This window comes from Patiria miniata, unplaced genomic scaffold (assembly GCF_015706575.1).
Source record: "Patiria miniata isolate m_02_andy unplaced genomic scaffold, ASM1570657v1 HiC_scaffold_7, whole genome shotgun sequence".
Lineage (NCBI taxonomy): Eukaryota > Metazoa > Echinodermata > Asteroidea > Valvatida > Asterinidae > Patiria > Patiria miniata.
The window spans coordinates 37503002-37526998 of NW_024037074.1; the positions used below are offsets into that span (position 1 = coordinate 37503002).

At 38.9% G+C, this 23997-nt stretch overlaps 2 protein-coding genes across 2 annotated transcripts; one reads left to right on the forward strand and one right to left on the reverse strand.

Moving 5' to 3' along the window:
- The first annotated feature begins 92 nt into the window (after nt 1-92).
- Nucleotides 93-22724, forward strand: LOC119744836 (dynein assembly factor 4, axonemal-like). The gene is made up of 12 exons (XM_038221000.1): nt 93-328; nt 9726-9876; nt 10344-10477; nt 10961-11093; nt 11500-11565; nt 11761-11894; nt 13455-13555; nt 14067-14147; nt 14310-14382; nt 14761-14866; nt 15258-15380; nt 22107-22724. The coding sequence occupies exons 1-11, from the start codon at nt 206-208 to the stop codon at nt 15359-15361; spliced, it is 1206 nt and encodes a 401-aa protein (XP_038076928.1). The 5' UTR covers nt 93-205; the 3' UTR covers nt 15362-15380; nt 22107-22724.
- On the reverse strand, nt 481-3732 carry LOC119744835 (tigger transposable element-derived protein 1-like). The gene is made up of 2 exons (XM_038220999.1): nt 3578-3732; nt 481-3062 (listed from the first exon to the last, which is right to left on the reverse strand). Exons 1-2 carry the CDS (start codon nt 3599-3601, stop codon nt 1266-1268), a joined length of 1821 nt encoding a protein of 606 aa, XP_038076927.1. The 5' UTR covers nt 3602-3732; the 3' UTR covers nt 481-1265.
- Nucleotides 22725-23997: the final 1273 nt, after the last annotated feature.

The following is a 23997-nucleotide window of genomic DNA, read 5'->3' on the forward strand; positions in this document are numbered from 1 at the left end:
TAGCGCCCTCTATAGTTTACATTTTATCAGCAATGTAACAGCTTATTTGATTGGCTTACATTCTCTCGCTTTTCCCTAACCAAGTTCGTCATTGGCTGCTAATGAATGAGGTCAAAGGTTGTCACACCGGCACCATCTTCAATTTGTAAACACAAGTTCTGATGCAATAAAGGCCTATTATTTCTGTGTATTTTACGGAATCGGAATGCCGATCACAGTAAAAGATTACACGTGGGATGAAACGGAAACGTCTGTTCACGTGGTTGTCCCATTAAAAGGTGTCAAAGCAAGCAAAGTTGATATTTTTTCGACCGATGAATACTTGAAAGTAAGTTGTCATGGTTGTTGTGCGTGCATTTACCTTGACTAGTTGTGATATTATGTATAGGCATATCCTGGCGTCACCGGTTTTCGATCGGATAACGGGAAGACTTCTCGAAAACGAAAACTAAACGGAATTACAAAAAATCGACTCACTAACCATTCAACTGGATACTTCCAATTTATAAGCTGTTGAAATCATCGAAGTTGAAGCCCTTTTTTCCGAAATATCGTCCGCGATTTACAGCGATAGCATGTCCGCCATTCGGACGGAGCGTCACCAGTTTTCGGTACAGCGGCTGTGTGGCCATGTTCATCAACATCGGGGATGCTATGGCGCGCGAAATCACTCAAAAATGATAAAAGTTTTGTCCCGACTGTCAATTCTCCTGTACAGATGATGTATAGTTTATAAAATAGAGGATGTGAAAAGTTTTTGAACTGGGAAATTGTGAATTATATATTTAAAAAAAAATATGAATAAGTGGCTGAATCAACAAAAGGAGAATTTGGTATGGATCACTTTAGTTTTAGCTGTGTGCATTTTATTAAAGGAGATTTTTTTTTTCCATCTTGAATTTTTTTTTTTTTTGGAGGGTAAAGGGGAGCAACAGCTGGAAAAGTGGAATTTGTTTCTTGTAAGGAATCTGTTCCTTTGCTTGAATGAAAGCTGAATGACAATTTTACTCTAAAATATCACTTGGTCTAGTTTTATAATACCGGCAGTGAGCAAATAGCATAATGCAATGCATTTTTAACAATCTGTGATCCACTCTGAAAAAGCCATCACAGAATTTTGCAATGAAAGTTGGAATTCTTTAAAATTGAGTTTCTTTAGAATATTTGGAATTTCAAAATGGAACACTATATTTGGTATCCCAAATTTCAAAATGAAATCACTTGCTGCGATTCCCCTTTCCTGTTTAATATTTGCTTGTTTTTTTTTATTCCTCTGATTGATTGTGGCATGGGCACCAGAATTTTGAATGCGTGCGAACAACACGGACAGGAGTGCAATATCTTAGGTGTACCCAGTGACAGCAATCCGGATATGTACACTGTGCCCATGAAACAAAGACAAGGGTGTCAATGTTTCTCAGTTCTGCAGGTTGGAACCTTTTGCACTTGCAACAGAGGTCCTTAGGGTCAGTTGTTTCAGATTCATCACAGTCTTCGTCATTTGTATCAGCAGGCAGTTGACTATGTGATTTTCTCTTCTGATGACCGACACCTGAAGTACTTGGCTTGGCTGAATTATTGCTGACAGATTTCTTTGGCTTCTTTGGTTTCTTTTTCTGTTGCTCCTGATGTTTCTTGATGTCATGTACAACTGCATCTTCAGTGATGGCTTTACCTCCCACTATGGCACTAAGGACTTTTCGCTTCTTTGTTTGCTTTGGGTTCTCTGTCAGCACAGCTTGAGCTGTCCTGAAAAAGTCAGTACATCTGTCTGTTGTGTCATCAATAGATTCGTCAGCTGCTGTGACAGACGAGGAAGGAGTAGCTGAAATGTTCTCTTGATGGTTGACTTCTGATGAAGTGAAAACTGTAGCTGGCTTAAAACTTGACGGGTTGACAGCACATCGGTCAACTGGATAGATGCCGGACTTTCGGAATGATGCTTGCAAGTTGTTTGGCGTAAGTGCACTTGCATATGCCTTGCAGGCTATCTCACACAGGGAATACTTGTCAATGCCAGATGTTGCATGGTGCCGCATATGTGTGTGCCGCATACCATTGAGGATTTTCTCAAATGGTCCAAAACATCCAATGTCCATCGGCTGAAGAACATGTGAAGTGTGCGCTGGAAGTACAAATAAAATGATATTGTTCTCCCGTGCCCATTGAATGAGAGGCAGTGATACATGAGACCTATGCCCATCATAAAGCAGCAAGACAGGGTCATCTGATGTAGCAGGAAGGGAGTATTTCATGAAGTGCTCCTTGAGGTATCTCTCAAAAATGTCAGAGTTAGACCAACCTGAATCACTGATTGTACCTCCTGTACCAGCTGTACAACCTGACAAGAATTCATTGCGCATCCGTTTTCCCTTGAAGATGAAAAATGGAGGCAATGCCATTCCAAGAGCATTACCACACCCAATGACAGTTGTAGTTGATGATTTGCCCATGGTAACTGCTGGAGGTACCTCATAGCGTGAGGATACAATAGATGGAGGTGTATGATTCTCAACAATGCCCTTCTCATCAACATTATAGATGGCCTCTGGTCGATCCTTCAGGTTATATTTCTCCAAGATCTTCTCCATTTCATCAAAATATCTGTTGACCGTTTCATGGGATGTAGCTTTAGCCCTCATTATCTCAAGCGATCTCGGTTTCTGCACCTTGAGCTCTGGCCAGCGTGTCATGAAGTTGTAAAACCACCGTAGTGAGAGTGGCTTATCTACTTTCTTCCTCTTTCCAAGGTGAATAGCCAAATCAGTAGCAAGCACTGTCACTTCAGTGCGAGTGTAGCCATAGCCATAGGAAGACATCAATTCAATGTGCGTGACTAGTGTTTGTTCCTCTTCCTGAGTAAGCAGGGGGTCAGGACCAGATCTAGTTGACTCCAATTTAGTTTTTCCATTAACTCTGTCATGCAGGGTGGAATATGGGATGGAGAAAATTCTGGACGCTTTCTTATATGGCATTCCCTGACCAACCACAGCTTCATATGCATGATTGAAAGATTCATGGGAATATTGACGATAACTGGCCTTCCCTTTGCTTATCACAGTCTGCAGTAAAAAAAAAAAAAAAAATTCAATCCAATGATAAAATTAATAAAATTAATCCTATTTATTTTATGTTCTGATGTTGCAAAATCAAAGAATAAAACACATTAATACTGTTTTGACCTGATACAAAAGTTGAATTTTGCATAAATTCAGATCATAGTATTTTTTATTATATCTGGCATCATATGAGTGGCCAAAAAAAGAACAGCTCAAGTTAATCAGCTTATCTTAGTTTAAAGTTAAACACCGAAAAACAAAACAAAGTCACTTCGATTTGTGAAAGACCATAACATTTTTGTCACATTGGCATGCCATACAAACCCAAATAGCAACAAGATCACGTGACCTGTCGTCTGACTTGCGAAGAATGAAAGTTGCTCAAGCAGACGAAAGTTACGTTTGGAATATTTGGTCACGGATTATGTTTCTTTGGCTCATTTGAAAATTAGTGAAATAGTGCATTAGTGATCTATACCCAAAATTATATAACTTTTAAACATTTGGGTATAACTTACGACTGGAAACTTTATTCTCAACATCTTGAAAGTCGGAGATAGCGGTGAGTAAAGTCGTCACTTCGGGGACACTGGTCTCGAAGGATCACGCACGGTCTCGCGGTAAACGGGAATCAAATTTGGGGATCGAAAATACGTGTCGATCGAAAACACGTAACGATGTCACGCCCCAACTATCGCATCGGTCCCAACTATAGTTGGGCCTGTCCCAACTATAGTTGGGCCTGTCCCAACTGTAGTTCCACAGTTGGGCTGGCCCAACTATAGTTGGGCCTGTCCCAACTATAGTTAGGACGGTCCCAACTGTAAGTTCCACTGTTGGGCTGGCCCATCTATAGTTGGGCCACTCCGATCTTTTTATTTTGCGGTGTCCCAACTATAGTTTACATTGATGTACAACTGTAAAACGTTCCCTACAGCTCTGATACACGTCTGACTTTACTGGGGACCACTGAAATTAGCTATTGATGGGGCGAATCTATAGTTGGGCCACTCCAATCTTTTTATTTTGCGGTCCCAACTATAGTGTACATTGTTGTACGATTATAAAACATTCCCTACAACTCTAATACACATCTGACTTTACTTGGGACCAATGAAATTATCTATGGGTGGGGACCATCTGTAGTTGGGCCACCGCAATATTTTTATTTGGCGGTCCCAACTATAGTTTACATTGATGTACGACGACTATAAAACATTCCCTACAGCTCTGTTACATACTGTCCGACTTTACTTGGGACCTTTGACATTAGCTATGGGTGGGGCCCATCTATAGTTGGCCGGCCATGGCAATCTTTGAATTTTGCAAAATGTTGCTGGACAATCAACCCAGCAGCTGGACAACTCATCCAACTAGGCAGTACCACGTGACCGGTCAGCCTTGCGGCATGCATAGCGCATGCACGACGAATACACGGTGCCAGATCTATCAAGCATGAAGCATCCGGCGCAACTCCAGTCCTAACTATAGTTGGGCCGACCCAACTGTCGCACTATAGTTGGGACAGTCCCAACTATAGTTGGGACCGATGCGATAGTTGGGGCGTGACAACGATACGGGATACTTATTTTTTTTAATTTTACAAAGTACTAAGTAGCCTTAATGTTAAAAACTACACGGTGTTTTGAATTAATGTTAAAAAAATAAACAGAAACTAGGCCTATAGCCTGAACATACTGAAGGCAAATAGGCCTATGTAGGTATGTGACAAAACACGTCAGTGCGCGCTGCGTTTTCGGCCCTGTCAATGGTGACCGCATTTTGCGGCTATGGGTCATTCCATGTCAGACCAACGCACTTTTTTACCTCATGTCTTCCGATTTTAATAAAAATGGCTGTGCTTGTAGGTCCTAATGAGCAATGAATACACACCAATTTTTAGCCCGATCCGACCTACCATGTGGTCAGGGCAGAAGCCACAAAAAAATGGCATTTTTAGAGTAAAATACCACCCTTTTGGTATAAATATGTCAAAAGTATGGCAATTTTCATCGAATATATGTGAATTTGGTATTAAAATAATGAGGATTGCATGCTCAAATCACTTCTTTTGTCAAAATTAAATTTTGTGAAAAGTAGGTCACGTGACCTTTAATATGCTATCGTGACATTTGACCCACATTTTGTAATAATGTATCATTCCGAAAATCAACGAAATAAAAATAACTTGCTAGAGCATGTCTTCCTCTATCAGAATCTACTAAAAATCAGTTGGGGTCTTCAAAATTTACAACTTTATGACTATTTTTGTACAGTTGGTAGTTTACAAATGAGTCAATTTTAGACTTTACATAAGAAATACACCAACACAACTTACTATTCCGTTTCTAAAGTTACTAAAATATATCTTGGTTTGTGAATTTCTCATTCTGAGGGCTGATGAGGTCTAACCAGACTCATAGTGTAAATTATCAGCAGTGGCGCACCCAGGATTTGGCTTTTGGTGGGGGGGGGGGGGGTCATAAATCGTTTTTTGTTCGAATTTCTGTAAAAGATTGGACCAACAAAAACTAGCCTAAAATCAAACAAACAAATTGACAATGTTGGGGGTGGGTTCAAGCCCCCCCCCCCCCCCCCCCTCCTGGGTGCCACTGATAATTAGTTATCCCACGAGCGCGCTTGGAATATGAAATAATGCAATGCTGCTGTGACCCATATGCCACTCGATGCACTACATAATTCCGTGTTCCACGAACGCAAGTGGGATTTATAACCAATTTATCTTCAAGCAAACTTGATATCAAATGCGTACACGCGGTGAAGATGTACGTGCATACATGTAGTGTATTGGTCCGTTCTGCAGGAAATAACACAACATATGTACACGTACATTTTTAATATCTGGGGTGCAATATAGCTGTGCAATATTATATAAAATCACACAGTTGTTGCTATAGATGGACTAATCAGGGTCTAGGATTCAAGTTTGCTTGAAGATAATACTTAATATTACAATCAAAGTTACCTTTACTCATTCATCACTGTGCTTCTTGAACTTTAATGACTCTCACAGACTTGGCATTTTGTTCCTTTGATATGAATTTCACCTGGACGTGAGTCCGCTGTACTGGGTGAAGGCCTGGTTACTGTTAGTGGTTAGCACACTTCAGATATTCTGATTAGACAGTTTCTTTGGAATCAGAAGGTAGAATTTTGTTTTTCCTGGCTTTGTACTTTATACATAAAAATCTAGATTAATTTTAGTAACTTAAGAAACAGATTAGTAAGTTGTGTTGGTGTATTTCTTATGTAAAGTCTATAAATTGACTCATTTGTAAACTACCAACTGTACAAAAATAGTCATAAAGTTGTAAATTTTGAAGACCCCAACTGATTTTTAGTAGATTCTGATAGAGGAAGACATGCTCTAGCAAGTTATTTTTATTTCGTTGATTTTCGGAATGATACATTATTACAAAAATTGGGTCAAAGGTCACGATAGCATATTAAAGGTCACGTGACCTACTTTTCACAAAATTTAATTTTGACAAAAGAAGTGATTTGAGCATGCAATCCTCATTATTTTAATACCAAATTCACATATATTCGAAGAAAATTGCCATAGTTTTGACATATTTATACCAAAAGGGTGGTATTTTACTCTAAAAATGCCATTTTTTTGTGGCTTCTGCCCTGACCACATGGTAAGTCGGATCGGGCTAAAAATTGGTGTGTATTCATTGCTCATTAGGACCTACAAGCACAGCAATTTTTATCAAAATCGGAAGACATGAGGTAAAAAAGTGCGTTGGTCTGACATGGAATGACCCCTATGCTTTTGCGCTGTTATGTTTGCGGCCGGATACCAGTTAACCAGGGGCATCCCCTGCAAAATGGATTGTTCTGTGAGAAAGAGGAAATCATATGCTACAACCTCGTACCTAGATTTTTGTCATGCGATACGTTAAAGTTGGATTACGTGCATTTTAAAAATTCATCCGAGAAAGTCAGCGTAATTCTACGTGATGTAAGTTAGATTTCGTTTAAAAACATTTACATTCTTAAATTTATGTATTCATTTACAAAACCTGAAAATATAAAGGTAATTGTACGATTCCCACACCCTTTTTTTTAATCCGCAAAAATTGTTTCATACGATCGGTCATCGCGACGGTGCACACAAACATGGCGGTTACCGTGAGATTCCATTGAAATCAAGATGTAGATCATCCTTCTGGAAAACATGCTAAGGGCCTTTGATAATTGAAAAAAACACCCTTAAAATGAATTTTAATATATATTCTTCATAATTCTCTGGTATTTGATCGAAAAAACATTTGCATCAAGCGGATGATTTTGGATTTAATTCAGATTTAGTTCGCCCCAGTTATGCTTTTTACACATGGCTAACATGGGGCGAGCTAGTTTTTTTTTTTTTTTAGTTTGTTTTTATTTCAGGGTCGTTTTTTTGTAGGCCCATCCTTTATTATATTTTGTTTACTTAATTACATATTTTATTGAATTTTTTTTTTATTAATGGATTCATATTTTATATTGGACAAGTTTTGATCTGCCAATTCGCTCCAGTCATGTAATTTGTTAGTGATTTTTTTTTTCTCCCTGGTAGAATTCGAGGGTGTGGCCTAATTGCAGTTTGGATGATTATGCTGTTAAGTTAATGAAAGTACTAAGTTTTTTGTTCATATTTTATTTTAAAAAAATGAAACACACCCTTTATTTTATTAAGCAAAGAAAATTTTATTTTTTTTAATGTTTGAAAGAAAATTTATATATCTTCTCAGCCGCCACAGGCTTCGATAAAACAAGCACCTTCCATAGTAATTATGATATCACTACTTTCTTTATTTTCAGGTAATTATCAAAAATGCCACCTAAAAAGAAGAAGAGGGATTTTTTTCAAGCAAAGCCAGGCAAAGCTTGTCAGTATCTGATTGAAAACTTCAGTTCACTTCCAGATCGCAATTTGCAAGTTGGACACATCCTCTTCTCGTTCATTACAAATGAACGGTCTTTCTTCAGTACTGTTCAGGTGATTAGAGAAAAGATTGGTGCCTCATTTACATTTTCAACTAACCAACTGCAGAGCCTTGTTCGAACAACACTCCAGAAATATAAACATTTGTCACGTGAAGCTGACGTGAAGAAATTTGATGAGGTATGTCGGAAGCAGTACAAATTCCATCAGCAGCATACACCAGTAGTTCAACTCTCCTCCTCTGAGCCTGTGCCATCGACTGGCGTTCAATTTGGAGAACCTGGGCCATCAACTTCTGGCATTCAATCTGGAAAAACCTTGCCATCAACTTCAGAAATTCAGCCTGATGGAGAACCTGGGCCCTCTAACCCCAAAGAGCCTCCCAGTCCAAAACAATCACCACCTGCAAGAAAATCTCCTCGAACAGTGCTCATCACACCAAGGAAAAGAAAAGTACAGAAGAGACTTGAATTTGTGTCAAAATCAAACAAGAAATTTGTATCTTCTCTCTGAATTTATAACAAAACAAGGTGCAAAAATGACTTCCAAAAATCCCTGATTTCATGTATTTTAGCTTGAAAAAAAATGGTGCTTTTTTTAACCCAAAACACTAAACTACATTCTATCCCACTGGCATACCACTCAAATGAAAGATCTTGTTGACCTCTTTAATTTGATACCACATTTGTTGTTGTGATATTTGTACTTCTAGAGATATATAAAAATTGCAATTTTTCAGCCGTGTCCACTTTTGGTGGAATTGCCCCAATGGTCATCACACTAATTGATAAATTAATAATTTGTGTTTACTGATTGTTAATCAATATCAATTATCATAATATAATCATAATATATAGTCATTGTAATGCCTTTTGTGAAATTTTGATGAGATTCTGACTTGTAATAAGAAAGTTACAGTGCACCAAAACAAATAGAGTCATGACGTAACCCAAATAACGGTCACAAATTTTCTTATGTTTTTCTTTGTTTTTGGAGGCCGAAATTTCACCACCAATTCCCGAGTTTAAAATAAATGTAACTCTTATAAATTTTCACCTAGAACAGTGATCTATACATCATTTTAAAGTTCTCTTTAAGCTCTTTACAATGGTATCCATTACAGTTAAATTGGGTGAAGTTTAAATTTTTTGTCACATACCTAGCCTATGTCATGTATGTGGAACAAAAAAGGGGAAAATAGGCCTACAGGCTACAGCTAGCATTCATTGCAACCTGACGCTGATTTTTTTCTTCATATATCAATCTCAATGAAGGTCAGTAAATGCAAAAATGATAATAAGACATGAATCTGGGACAGAGAACATATCTAATTTGTAAGGAAACCCTTTGAAAAATGTCTTGACTCTCCATTGACTTTGTACACAACCACTGAAGTAATGTCAGGTTGCAACATTCTTTAAAAAAAAGAAGAAGATTTTTAAGGTCGGAGAAGTGATTTTGAACTGCACCATAAAACAGTCTATGATTGAACAAGAGAGGGGTAGGCCTACAACATCACAATCGCCATTTCAGCAACCAATTCTTTAAAGTTTAATGTTTTATATTATATTAAACATATTTTTTCATCAAGCCTTAAGATGTACGTAATTTTATTGATTTGCTCTTTAAACATGCAAATAAGTGATAATTAACGAATCATCCCCCCCCCCAAAAAAAAACTGTTTGTTTATTTTCATTTCTATTGCCAGGTTAATTATCCGCCATACCTCTTTGAAGTTGTGCTGTTCCAGCCGGTAGATGACAGTAAAGGAACGGCACAAGTTGGTGACGGTACCATCACATTCAATCTACAGAAGAAAGAGCCTGGACTATGGAGCCGTCTCATTTCACTGAATTCAGGTGTTGAATAGTGTATCAATATACTGTAATATTTTCATGTGCTCATAAATCCTTCTCTTTTACAAGAAAAGATACGGAAAAGATCTGGACGCTAACTATATACTTAAAGAAAGACTTTCAATTTTTATCAAACATTGCCTGTGTCCTCAAAAAATTTCCTTTGTAATACATGGTCAGTGAGGACAGATCATTATACCCTAGTCAGAGTCGATGTTTACCTCTCTCCAATGTTGTAGTCCAGTCATGAGAAACCCAGTCCCAAGTCCAGTCAAAAGATAATCAAATGAACGTTGACAAAAACATTCCTTCATCCATACCCTGTTAATTGTGACAGAACTTGTGATGAGCTTGTGATAGACTCGACACCTGTCTCCAAACCTAAGATTTTCCTACTGTTTTTATCACAGCGAAAAACAAAACCAAGAGAACGATCAAACGGAAGTGTTTTACTTGTTTTGTTTTTTCAGAGGACAAAGACTTAATGAAGAGCAAGCGGCAAGCTGCCATCGATGCAACCCACAAAAAAGCACAACAGGAGAAGCAACGGCAGCAGGTGGAGAAACAGGAACGAGACAGAATGGCTCTCAAGGAACAGATGAGAGTATGTATGACAAGATTAAACATCACCGATTTCTGTTCTCTGTGTTCTCTGTGAGATAAGCAACTGATTTCAGGAACCATAATTATTTTAAGCAAAATTAACTTGCACCTTTGCACAACTGTCAATTAACTTGTACAACACAACATTTTTAAAATTTTAAAATCTATGTGATGCACACTCTGAGATTGCATTTTGCCCTTAGGGACTGTCTCAATTCATATCCTGGATGAGTTCCAGGCAAGTTGCATACATTGTATGAGATATAAGGTGAAGGATTCTGAACAGATTCCCCACAATCTTCATGCAGAGAAGTTATCTGTATTGATGGGTCAAGCAGTTGTTAATGAAAATTTTCCCAGGACAAATGCAGAGCTTGCTGCTTATAGTCTCCTTGAAATAGATGGAAAATCTGTTAAGCAGGCAGTTTTTTTGCTTAGCAAAGCTATTGGGGTTTGATCATATTATTCCATATTTCGTCTGCAGTTGGAAAATGAAGAGAGACAAAGGATAGAAGAAGTGAAAGAAGCTGAGAGGCAGAAAGCCACGGAGGACTTGGAGAAATGGAAAACCCAACAACTTGCGGCAGAGAAAGAACGAGAGGAGACGAACAAACAGAGTAAACAGCAAAAGCTCCTTATATTTTATTCTAGTGGTGTGGTGAAACTAGCCTCCTGAGGTGGTCAATGAGGTTTTCTCAAGGCGTAGCTGAGGGATATGGAATGTTTCATGGATCACCAAGGGAGGCTAGTTTAGCTACACCATGAGTTAAAGCAGTTTAATAGTTATGAGTTTAATAGCATCTCACTCACAGAATCTGTTTGATTTTGAGAGAAAACTGATCAATGTAACCCAAATTCAATCAAAATGTAGTGCCAGTTCAATATGAAATGAGTTCAAAATTTACTGATTGAATGTTAACCTAGTTCAGTGTCCCATTGTTGGTTATTTGAGACTTAATTTTCTATACACTAAGCGTCTTGTTCTGCGTGACTGTAAAAAACTAAACAAACTTTGTGTTTCAGACGTTGATATCTTCGATGATGAAGCTACGGATGCAGAACCATTGCCAGCCGTCAGAAAACACCCAGGTCAGTCTGAAAACTAACCCTAACCCTAAACCATATCGTTCATGTTTCAAGCTAAATCAAGTTTTCACACACAAAAATTGCAAGTCTTGCAAGACACAAGGTGAAAAAGTCCTGAACGTTATAATCAAATAATGACTGGAAAAAGGTTTTGGAATCGCACAATGACCCTTGAAGTGTTTGTGTACTGGTTTCCAGGATCTACGGACAAGACACAGACTGAGGTCAAAGGCCAGCCCCCACCGAGGTCATCGGGAAACATTCAGGTCACCTTCACCCCCAGAATATTCCCCACCCCCCTCAGGGAGTCCAAAGTGCAAGCAGAGGAAGAGGTATACACTAGAGTGTCCTTTGGTTGAAGATTGTTTTCCCTTTTCTTTAATCTCGGCAGTTGGCAGTGCTTATTGTCTCATCATTTAACCCCAACTTGCGATCGGCCAGACACAATTAGATCCAGCAGGTGTACAAATCTATGGGAACCTTGTTCTATCAGGTTAAAACAATAGTGCGCAGATATGCCAACCATTACTCTTTTGGAGTACTTATTAGGATTTTGAGGCATGTTACTTCTCTTGAAACTTCCAGCTGTCCTATACGCCAACATTGTAGTTACTCTGAAAAGTACTGTGGTTACTCTTAAACTTGACTGTTGTCCTATGTATTTACATTAGCATTACTCTTTGCAGGAAGAATCATTACTATTTTGTAGTCTGTAAAGTTGGCATCTCTGAGTGCGTGAACTGTCATTCCAAACCATTCGGAGCTGGTTACATTGTGTAGGGCAAAATACCCTTGATTATTAGGGATATGTACCATGACGAAATACTGACTAGGTTCATTTTTCATGCTAACCCTGCCATGCCCGTCAAGATCCACTGTGAGATTTTGAAGGATTCTGACAGATTCAGGAAAGCTGAAGTCGACTGCTATTAGTTTACAAAGGCTATAGACTTCCTGCTTAATAATGGTAGTATTTTGTCCTCAATTTGGTGGGGGGAGAGTAAACTAATATTGACTGCTTCAAGTGGTATGGTAAAAGTAGCCTTCCAATGTGATCCATGGAGCATTCCTTTTTCCTGAGGCATAGCCGAGGGAAATAGAATGGATCACCGAGGGAGGTTACTTTTTACTACACCACAAGTTACAGCAGTCAATATTTGTTTGATTATGCCTCAGCCACAGATTCTGCTTGATTTTGAGAGATAACTGATTAATTTAACAGTAAAAAAAACCAATTAAATGTACTTCTATATTGTTTCAATATTATTAATGTGCACTTTTCCCAACTACACCTTCAAATACCCATATGTTGGTTTATATGCATATAGTACTTTTTTCCGACCACGGAAACAGTTGTGTTGCCTTTTTGGCTGTAAACGGCAATATGGTAAAAGTAGTGATTGCTATGTACTCACTCTCGGCCTATGTACTCAAGGGTGGCATGGGTGGCTTGTGTGTAAAGCGCTCGTCTCTCACCAAGGTGACCACGGTTCGAATCCTGGCCGTGGATCGCATGTGAGTAGAGTTGTGCGTTGGTTCTCTCCTGTGCCACGTGGGTTTTTCTCCGGGCCCTCCAGTTTTCCTCCCTCCGGAAAAATCAAACACTTTCGATCTCAGGCTGTGCTCCGTGGTCATATATGGGTCGATGTGGCCGGCAGCCATAGGCGCCTTTACGTGCCAGCGGCCTGACCACGTTGTAGCCGCGTCCTTCGCAATTCAGCATACCAGCTGCGTGTAAGGATGATTAGCCTCCCAAATTATTATTATTATTATTATTATTTAAGATACAGAATATGTGGGTGAAGTGTTATGAAAAAATATTTTAAGGCTATTGTCTTGTCACTGATAATCGGACCTTGTGCGGATGGGTACCCTCCGTTTTATTTCCTCAGTGGTTGAAGAAGCAAGCAGAGGCACGGAGGGTCGTGGACATTGACGACCCAGACTTGACTGAAGAAGAGAAAAACCCAGTCTGGCTCAAGGACAAAGGAGAGTAAGTTTTCAATGCAGCCTAAAAAAATTAAAGTTTTTTGCTCATCTTCTTATCGACACCATTCAGTGGCATCGTTGGGTGGGAGGGGAAGCTAAAGTTTAAGAATCAATTTGGCCCACAGTTTAGTAATCATAATTCTAGAATCACAACATTGTTTGTATAGTCCTACCTCTTTAAGATTTTTTTACAAGTGTTTGGCAGTTTGCATGAGATTGGTAACTCTATCTGGTGTGGAGAATATGTTGTAAGTTATTCGCTGTGTTTCTGCTACCTCGTACTGAAGAAAACCTGTAAATGTCTATATTTTGACACTTAGAAAACCTTTAAAATTCCCAAACCAATCTTCGTCTCCATTTCACAGCCATCTGGCAAATTGGAATTTTAGGAGAAAATACTACGCCATTGACATCTTCAAGTCAAAGCTATTGAACTTTTGACAACTGCGCTCTGTGTTGGTTATTATCTTGAAAGACATTTGGTTACTATTCTGTCTGTTTGCTTTTGTCCACAGTGGCTTTTTTAAGTCTGGAAACTACCTCGCTGCTGTCAACGCCTACAACTTGGCTGTTAGATTGGACAGCAAACTGCATGCGTATCCTTTGCAAAAAAGAAGAAGAAGTATTAAGCCCATTTCTCTGCAATTTTGTTTGAAGTGTTGTATGAGAGGATTGAAAAGTCATCTGCGTTTTGCAGTGTGAGAGGTAACTAGTGTTTAAAAAAAAGGAGTGAGGAATTTCCTTGACAGCTTTTGTAGCGTTTATTCCAATCGTGCCACTTGCCATCTAAAGTTAAGGAATTTCATCAAGTGCATCGAAGACTGTTCAAAGGTACATTATATGATGCAAATCAATTCAGATTTTCTATCAATGTTAAAAATGAGTGGTAAATGAATTAATGATTTTCTTGACCTGTCTGTCAAATTGGCTGTTCCAGATTTGGTCATAAACCCCGCCCACATTTCATTTGTGTTTTTCACAATGCTTGTGTAACTGAGTTTTAATAAGCTGTGGTCACCTGACTAAAAGTCGTGATCTAATTGGTCGTTGCAAATGTTTGATTAACTTGGCAGAATTTAATATGATACATCCCTCTGAAAAAAAGGCTTCCTAACTTTCACACTATCTGAATTTCAAGCAGTCTTCAGCCATATTCCCTGTGGCACAATATTCCCTAATTCTGATGATTTGGGTGGATTTTCTTTGCAGGCATTGGAGCTTCTGACCCCACCAGTAGACGCTAATGCTAAATCCAGACTACGAGCTCACGTCAAAAGAGGCACTGCCTTCTGTGAATTGGAACTCTACGTTGAAGGTAAGGATGCAATACCAGCAAGTTAGGGGAGGACTAAGGTTAATCATAGTTGGAATAACTTCACTCGAACGCAGGTTCACCAATAGCTGCATCGCTGGTTAACAATAGCCGAATGCATCATAATACACAACAGGGAACCAGGACCCAGAAGTTTTGTGAAGATGTTTTGACCATCGTTTGACAAGAGATGTTTGCAGATTGCTATTAGTGCGCAGGTGTAAGTTACATCAAGAATCGGCCACGAGTCAACTAATGGTCCTCGCCATTCAGTTCAGTATGCCTAAACTTTCATTGTTCTTGAAATCTGTCAAACAATTATGTGAGACAGAGACACAGGAGACAGACAGGGTTAAGCACAGCCGTATTTCCTCTTATCCCTGAATTCACATAGGCTTGCAAGATTACGAAGCAGCTCTTAAGTTGGACCCCACGAATGTGCAGTTGATATCAGATGCGGAGAAGATCCGAGCGACTATACAGAGCACGGTGGAATGAACCGTCCAGATCCTGCATGGTAATTTTCTCCTTTTTTTCCTTCTGTGGCCTTGCTATCTAAAGCACGTAGATCCTTTGCATTCAGAAACCGCCTTTGAGATGTTTCTGTAGTTTTTTCATTAACAATGAATGCATAAGAGGTCTACTCAATGAGTAGACATATGCATAAATGTATAAATATGCATGAGTAGTGCTCTTGCATATTCATGTGGGAAAATAGCACACATCTCAACGATGGCTGCAATGCAAATGATCTACATGTGTATGCATAATTTATGATGCCTCAGCCGAAGATTCTGTCTTGTGATTGGCCGAGAGCGTGGAATCAACATATTTTTACCGATTTACCACACCCGACCAAAGAGACTTCACCAGACAGCTTTGCCCTGAAAGTATGAACAGAATGCTGAATTGCAAAGGAGGTTTTTCGCAAGTATGGGTGTATTTAAAAGACATACAATCCGGGTATAAAATGACAAAAGGAGAACAACAGGTTCTTTGTTGTCCTCAAGCGTTGATCTTTTGTTGAAAATGGTCCTTGATGATGAGTTTGTGCCCTTAGCAATGGGAGAGTGATATGATATGGTGACAAAGGGAAAGACAATGCCTTGTCCTCGAGTGTTATGTAAAACACGACTGTGTGAGCATACACATGTGTGTGCATCAGGCATGTATTTTTCTGATGCATTACAGAGTAGGGGCATACATGTATATGATTCGTGCGGGGTAGTTATGAAAAGTGCCTGAGAGAGAAGTGAACTTGCGTTAGTTTATACAAAAATAAATTTGATATTTCTAAAACTGCCTTGAAATAACAGAATCAGTCAAACTAAAGCAACATGTGAGGTTCACCTTTTAACAACAGAACAGTGCTCCGTGGCACGTAAACTTTCTCCCTACAAAAAGAAACATACAGAGATGCACCATTTTGAGTCAACCTGCTTTTATTGTATCTACAACAACCATTTATTACAAGCAAAACTACATATGTAACAGCACACACGGTCATTTTTTTGCCATCACTATAAACAAATTCACACAAAGCATTTATAATCGTTAATCACGTATAGGCAGTTATTTTTAACTAATTGATTTTTACAAAACTATATTTTTATTTATGTTTTGTCTCAGTAAATAAAAATATATGCCATTAATATTCATTAGCAATTTAGCATTTAATTTTGCCTTATTTCAAATTTGACAACTGATTGTCAAATGCTTTTTATAGGAGATATACTGGGCAGTATTTGACACACATTTTTGTGAAATATTAAAAACTGAAGTTGATCAGAGCTGGATATTAAATGCTTGTCTACTGACATTCTGCAGTTGCTTTAGATTCTTCAGCTAATATCAGTAAAAGAACAAGATGTTATAGTCACTTTGCCGTGTGATGGGGGAAAAAAGCTTAGAAACGCGAAATTGTAATATATTTTTCCATATCTACTGCCTACTAGCTATGTAGTGTTTCATTTTCTGAAATGGGTTCCATTTGTTTAACTCAAGCGATTTTGTTTCCTGCATGCTGACTGGCCAATCCATAGCAACAGCCTGGTTACAAGATCCCATGTACCGGTAGTATGGTTCATCAGGTCAGGTCTTTAGTTTACAACTCCAGTAATTCTTTGCATTCAAAGCATTCAAAAAGCATGCATCTGGCTCATGTGCTTCGCTAATCAAGTTTGCTTCAAAGATAAATTTGTTCATTTGGTTATATGTGTTTGCATGCCAAATGCCCCCTGCTTTCCATCTTGTGGTTTATAAAACAGAGATGCACCACATTTGTCCATATTTCCTTTGGGCTAAAAAAAACAGCAAATTTTATCAGCATATTTCCATTCAAAATCAGTCCCGATATTTAAGTGCAATCTAGTACAGTGCAAGGCCTAACTCTACAGACAAAGCAGCAACAGTAACACACACCGACACAACCTATGTACATATTTCAGCGTCGTAGTGTTTCAGTTCTTGTAGTGAGCTCCATGCAAAACAAGGTGTCTTTTCTGTGATTATCTTTTCATTATTATTTTCATAGTTTCATGAATGATATTTATTTTCTTATGGCAAGATCATCATAGCTGTGTTCGAACTATAATAATTATGTACAGTTATTACACACACACAAAGAAACTTGTCCTATAGTTCAACTTTATAAATAAATCTCCACTTTTTTCTTTTCCCTTTAAATGTGGGAAGCCTTGGCTGAAAGCAAGTTTGCAACATTGAAATTCAGTTGTTTTTGACAATCGATGTGATCTGTACTAAAACAGTGGTTCGCTCGTACCCCCTGCCCTGCAAACAGGGCGCTGGTAAGGGCTGATGAGCTTCACAGAATCTTGTGAAGGAAGTACAGATTGACCTTCGCATGCAGCTAGCGCGTGCTACGCATGATGGGCACCGGAAGCTAATTTGTGTGACGTAAATCTATCCAATGAGAGCTCAAATGACATCAGCCCTGACCAGCGTCCTGTTTGCAGGGCGGGGGGTACGAGCGAACTGCAGTGGGAGACTTTTGAGACGTTGGTGGCAGCAAACACCCTGGTCCTTTTTCCATTGTTCGCGTCATATTGAGCATGTGCGCTTTAGCTTAAACATGACGTACACAATTGAAAAGGACCAGTATGTTTGCTGCCACCAACGTCTCAAAAGTCCCCAATTGCATGGAATTGTTCTTTCGGGGTTACAGGGGTTATGGGTTATGACAGGATGCCATGTCTACTGTGGACTAGTATAAACAAGGATGCCTAGTATAATTACAGTTGATTCTTGTTAATACAAACCCTTTAATTGTTAATATGTTAATTGTTAACTCGTTAATTGTGTCCTACATGTGTATCAGAATTTTGTTCCAAGTGGAGTGTCAGTCCCATTTATTGCGCATGTAGCTGCACAGTTGGGACCAAGGCTTAAAGTTCATTACTACATTAACAGAGTTTGTACGGATGCGAGTTGGCTGCAGCTACATGTAGCTCAGTGGTAGTATTCACCAACTTCAATTTTGTCTTTAAAAAAAATCTGTCAGCATGTATGATGTTTGCTATGAACAATATGCTTGCATCCATTAAGGAGTGGATCAAAATTCTAAAATCATACATGTCAAGTGTAACAGGAACAGGAAAAAAGTAGACCCCAATGTGATAGAATAACCCATGGGCTACATTTGATACTAAACTTGCTGTTAGTCAAAGCATCCCAACTATCCATCGAGTCTTCATGTTTAAAACTTTAACTCATGCATCACATCTATATACACCCAACAGAAAATATACATAATTAAAACCAGACATTGACCTGACACTCCCTCAGCCGTCCAAGTTACTGGAAGTTTTAGATTGAGGGTCATTTCTGAAACAGACTGGTGCTCAATCAAAAATGAGCATCTTTATAGCATTTGGTGCAGTGACTTTAGGGAACCTGACCAACATGGCTGCAGCACATGACTACTCACAGCCATTTTAACTGAAGATTTACCTACCAGTGAATTTTTGTATTTCTTGCACATTTTTCCGCACTGTATAGTATTGTGAAGCCCACATAACTTCTCAATAACTTCAAATGATGACTACACAACATGTTTTTACAATTAAACTGCAAACACTGTGTACTGCTCTTAACTGGTACAACATCTTGTCGTGCTCCCAAAAACTTTTCCAGCCCCTACTTTTATTCCCTTACACTATGGGCTCTGTGCGCAAACAAGAGAGGGCGCTTGAGAGGCTACACCCCGTGCGGACGGCTAATTTTACTCTGAATTTGTAAAAAAAAATGTAGCATCTTCACGTTCGGATGTCTCACCCTATGGTCTCCCCAAACTCTCCCTTTCTCACCATTGAGGGGGTATATGTGCATGGAGCCCATGGGTGCGTTCTAGCGGTCGTAACCAATAATTGGTCCGGTTGTTTCTCTTTGGTTAATTGGTTTTGGAATTTGAGTACTACATCATCATGCGTAGTTCTTACCAAATTAATATTGCTAAAGAAATTCACCGACAAGAAACAACTGAACCAATTCTTGGTTATGACCGCCAAAACGCACCCCAGATCTCAGGGTCTATTTACCCACTGCCTGCCCTATTTACTCAAGTGACAAAGACCCCTTCTCATACTTGCCTCTCTTTCTTTCCCCAATCCCCTCATCCCGCAATGACTACAAACAGAATTTTCATGATGTCACAATCCGTTGCTACACCAAATTGAATGGCAGTGTAGTGAGTGATAAGTAATATACAGACGTGTGTGTAATACATCAGCCGTTGAAAAGTTGCATCCATTGGCACACTAGTTTTCATTAGCTGCTATGTGTTTATAAATACCATTCAGCACTCCATACTCAAAACACAGTAAGTTTCATGAAAATGGGTCTGGCAACAAGATCACTGCAGAAGTTTCTGGTCTATGGATGTCTGCATCCACCAGTACATGTGGTGCTTTGGTATGGGCTAAATGCAACTCCAAATTTGATGTCACAAAATTCTGTCGGTATCAAATTCAACCCCTCCCCTCTACCTACTCCTCCCCCTGCAAACGTCATCATTTCCTTATTCAGTCTTTGGGGTATCAGGCAGCTTGCTTGCCTGCTCATCAGGTATGTTCTTGAGATGGTCCGCCCAGTGGTAGCTGTAGTCGATACAGACGTCAGACTTGGGTATCGGCTCATTCTTGGTGTAGAACATGATGTAGAAGTTGCACATCTCATCCTTGGTGGTGGGACTGCGATATGAGACAGAAATAAACATCTTGAAGCATCTCCCGACACAAAATTGCATTCTGCAAGATATACCCACGGCTGTATCGGAATTGGACAAATTAATCGTGGTTCAGTTGTAAAGATGTCTGCACTAGTAAGCAGGGGGTTATGGGGCTGAATGTTAAGGAGGCTGTGTTGAGGGATGAAGAGTTAAACAAAATTTCCTCTCCTTACCAAAGCTCTTTGCAAGCTATAGTTTGGTTAAAGTTGCATTCCCCGTGCTCTCCGACATATTCAATTTTTTTGTTCATTAATACATTTTAATTTGTATGTTTCATTCCAATAAAACAAAGCCCTCCTTTTTTGCTTTTTGTTTTGACATCTGCAAACCTCTGAATTTTTTCCCGGGGGGGGGGGGGGGCACAAACAGATCTGGTCTGTGAGCAGACTGGCTGTCAGTCCGGACATTATCAATAGTCATTGTGTGGGGTAGGGCACCATTTAAAATTGTAAAGTAATAAATAATTCAATAACTAAACGTGGGCAATGTCTCATTCAAAAGTGAATAACAGTTGTATTGTTAGAAAAATAGCCATTTAGAAAAAGAATCTATTTTCGGGATGATATTTGTAATTCGTAAATACCAACATCTACAAGTCCGCTTACCCAATGTACGTGTCTTTCTCTTTGTCACCCTCAAATGTACACCTCATCGCCTGCATCAAATGACAAAATAACCAAAATGAATTACAAGGAGTTTGCTAAGGTAGTACGCACGCACTCTGAGCTTTGACACAGGGTTACAAAAATGAGGGGACACCTCGTCTTTAAGAACGTGTGCACTTTGCCGCAGAAAATGGCTTCTAATTTTTTTAATCTATAACGTTGTCATCCTTAAAGATGTGGGATGATGCGGTATGTCGGTATACTGTATTTTTGCACTTTGCTATATTTTTGCAATCTTGTACCATTATGAGACACTGACATAAAACCTAGAATTAAATTGGAAACTGGAACTCACCAGTGTGTCTCCTTTCTCGATGGTAAACCCAGGAGTAGATACAGGGTAGAACATCTGTGGAAAATCAATTAAAATGAGCTTATGTCAACATGGAATGGCTGTTGTGACTTTTTAGAGTTGATGAATACCTGGCAGTTATAGTTACATTTCCATAGAAATATAGAAGCCCACTGTTGTATTATTTGTTCATTCAGGAGAGACTTATATTTCAACTTGGTCATATACAATGGGCCTTCATCTTGTGTTCCTTAAAATGATCCATAAGACACTTTTCTTTGAGTTCCTCCAGTATAGGGGGACCCCCCCCCAAAAAAATACAACCCTTCAACGTTTGCCTTTAAATAAAAAAAAAGCCAATTATGTAAAAGTGGTCATTTTTCATCCTGTACAAAATATTGCCACAGTAAAGGATTTTCACTGTACCTATTTGTGCATGTCCTAATCCTTACAAACAACATGGCACATAATATGACAAGAGTATGAATGAATTTGATGGAAATACCTTTTATTTTCCACCCGAACAGGTATCTCATCCTTTATAGTCCTATTTTAAACCAGCATCATAAATTTGTCAAGAATACTAAAGAAATTGCACAAATGAAGGATAATTGCACAGTAGGCTTACAGTAAAATGTTTCACAGTTACTTGTGAACAGGATGAAAAATGACTACTAAAGATATATGTGTCTACTCCCTTTCTCCAAAAAGATAATGGGGAGGTAGTCCTTTACTAAATAACTGTAAAATTGGCTCTTACAAGCCAATTAATCACAAAGAGTTCTCTCACAAACTACAAATAAAACAAGTAAAAATCAGGCCCAGTCAAAGGTCTTGTCACAATTCCAGTCACAAGTGACAGGGAGATGAACCATGGCAAAGAAATACCTTTGTCCTAGTCCATTTCATCAGTAGGTTGTGAGTTTACGATGGACTTATGATGACTTGTGACCCATCACAATACCTCAACTAAACACTACATTACTGCTTCACTATTAATACTGGATTTGTTGTTGTTTTTCCCAATCTTCTCTGTATTAGGGTGTTCGAGGCAAGTGCTAGAACCAGCTCCTGCCAACAACTGTTTCATGAAGTTGGGCGCGCAGAGTTTAAGCAGACTTTGACTTCCAAAAAACAGATGCTTCCCTTCTATGTGATGAGTGGCTAGTAATTACATCTAGCCACTTTCATCAGGACCGGTGAGGCTCCCTTCAAATGTTATGTGGACTGAGGAACATATTGAAAAGGAAACCAGACCAGCAGCCCACCCAACACCAGACAGCTATCTGAAGAATGGTGCAGCTGATGTACGGAAAGTTTTAACACCCATATACAAGTTCTTGTTTGTATAAATTATGCATTTTTCACATATTTTATTGTAAGTATGGAATTCCAGAGGTGCTTTTGCTGTGTATATAGTAAGCCAAACATTTGATCAGTTTCGCCATCCACCAATTATTTTGATGCGATTTATGTTTGCCTATTTTCTCATCTTTCTATCGCATTTCTTTGCATCTGTGGCCTCTGACACCCCACCTTATCTACACCCTTTTGCAATGCATTTAATCCCATTCATTGTAAGAGCAATTCACAATACAGGCATCATCTACAGAGTTTTCCTCAAATTTATAGTTGGCATCTGTCAAAACTATCCTGCCGTTTGTCATGTTTCCTTCATTGTTCAAATGTTGTACCAAACAAACACGGATACATTTGGTTGCCTCCCTTCCATACTTGTCGTTATTCATACAAAAACTCAACTTATGTAACTTAAGTTACACGCACCCCAAATACATAAAACTTGCACTGTTCTTATTCAAAAAGGAAAACTGTTTGATGCTCATTTGTTGACTGTTATCCAATAGAAAAAAAAAAATCTCTGCATAAAATAGTGGTGGGTTGCTATACCAGCTTCCATAAGAAATTTGAACCAGCCAGCCGACCATGGTATGCTCAGTGGTCAGGTGGTAAGACAACTGCACTATTAAGCAGGAGGTTGCGGGTTTGAGTTCCTCCTGAGTAAGCTGATGAAACCCTCAGACAACACTTAGTATTCAGTGTTTATAAAAAGTACATCGGTGATGGGCAAAAGCCAATAGTAAATGGGGCTGTGCCGAATATATCCCGAAAATTATAATACTTGATCATCAATCGGATATCCAAATAGCGTTTTTTGGATTCAAACATTTAAAAATATGTGAGCTTCCATGAGGAAAATTAGCTCACAATTATTCTTTGAAATCAGTCGAATATCAGCCACAGCTACCTGTGTTTACTAAGCTGTCTGTCAATTTTTGACAAGCGCAGGTGAAATCTTGGTCGTTGGCCAGTTAAGGCACGCGTATGTTTGACTTGATCAGTCCATTTCTAAATCGAATGTTCAAATACTTGATCAGGTCCAAGTTGTAATAATCAAATACTAAACTATTCGAAAAATGCACAGCAATAACATTAAATGGTAAGTTCTTGGTGGTGCATTCTGTTGTCAATCACTGCTGTTTGTTCCTATGATCTATTTTCCCATGATCTATTTTCCTATGATCTATTTTCCCATGATCTATTTTCCCATGATCTATTTTCCCATCCCCTCCCACATACCTGTGGTAGCTGTGGGTTCCTCTTACCAACCTCCTCCCACTTGTCATCTCGGATGCGGTAGCCCGAGACCACCTTACCTACAAAGGACGAAATGTCACACACAAATAGGATGAACTTTGATATTTCAAGAAGTGTTGTTCTTGAGTGTCATTCAGTGCAGTGGCCAATTTTATGGAGACGCTGAGCACTCATTGCTGCGTCCAGATATTAAATTACCCATGTGCCTGTAGAATGCTTGTGTGTGGTTGCTGTCTAAATGTGTAATTAACAGTACTACATTTACATTCTTAAATATTCAGTTCGTTAACAAACTGTGGTGTGTTTTTTTTTTAGA

Coding starts and splice junctions, on each gene's coding strand:
- LOC119744836 (XM_038221000.1), top strand. CDS start 206: ATGCCGATCACAGTAAAAGATTACACGTGGGATGAAACGGAAACGTCT. Junction 11,094..11,499: donor AGAGGAGACGAACAAACAGA/GTAAACAGCAAA, acceptor TTTGTGTTTCAG/ACGTTGATATCTTCGATGAT. Junction 14,148..14,309: donor TTGGACAGCAAACTGCATGC/GTATCCTTTGCA, acceptor CAGCTTTTGTAG/CGTTTATTCCAATCGTGCCA.
- LOC119744835 (XM_038220999.1), bottom strand. CDS start 3,601: ATGTTGAGAATAAAGTTTCCAGTC. Junction 3,063..3,577: donor TGAGAATAAAGTTTCCAGTC/GTAAGTTATACC, acceptor TTTTTACTGCAG/ACTGTGATAAGCAAAGGGAA.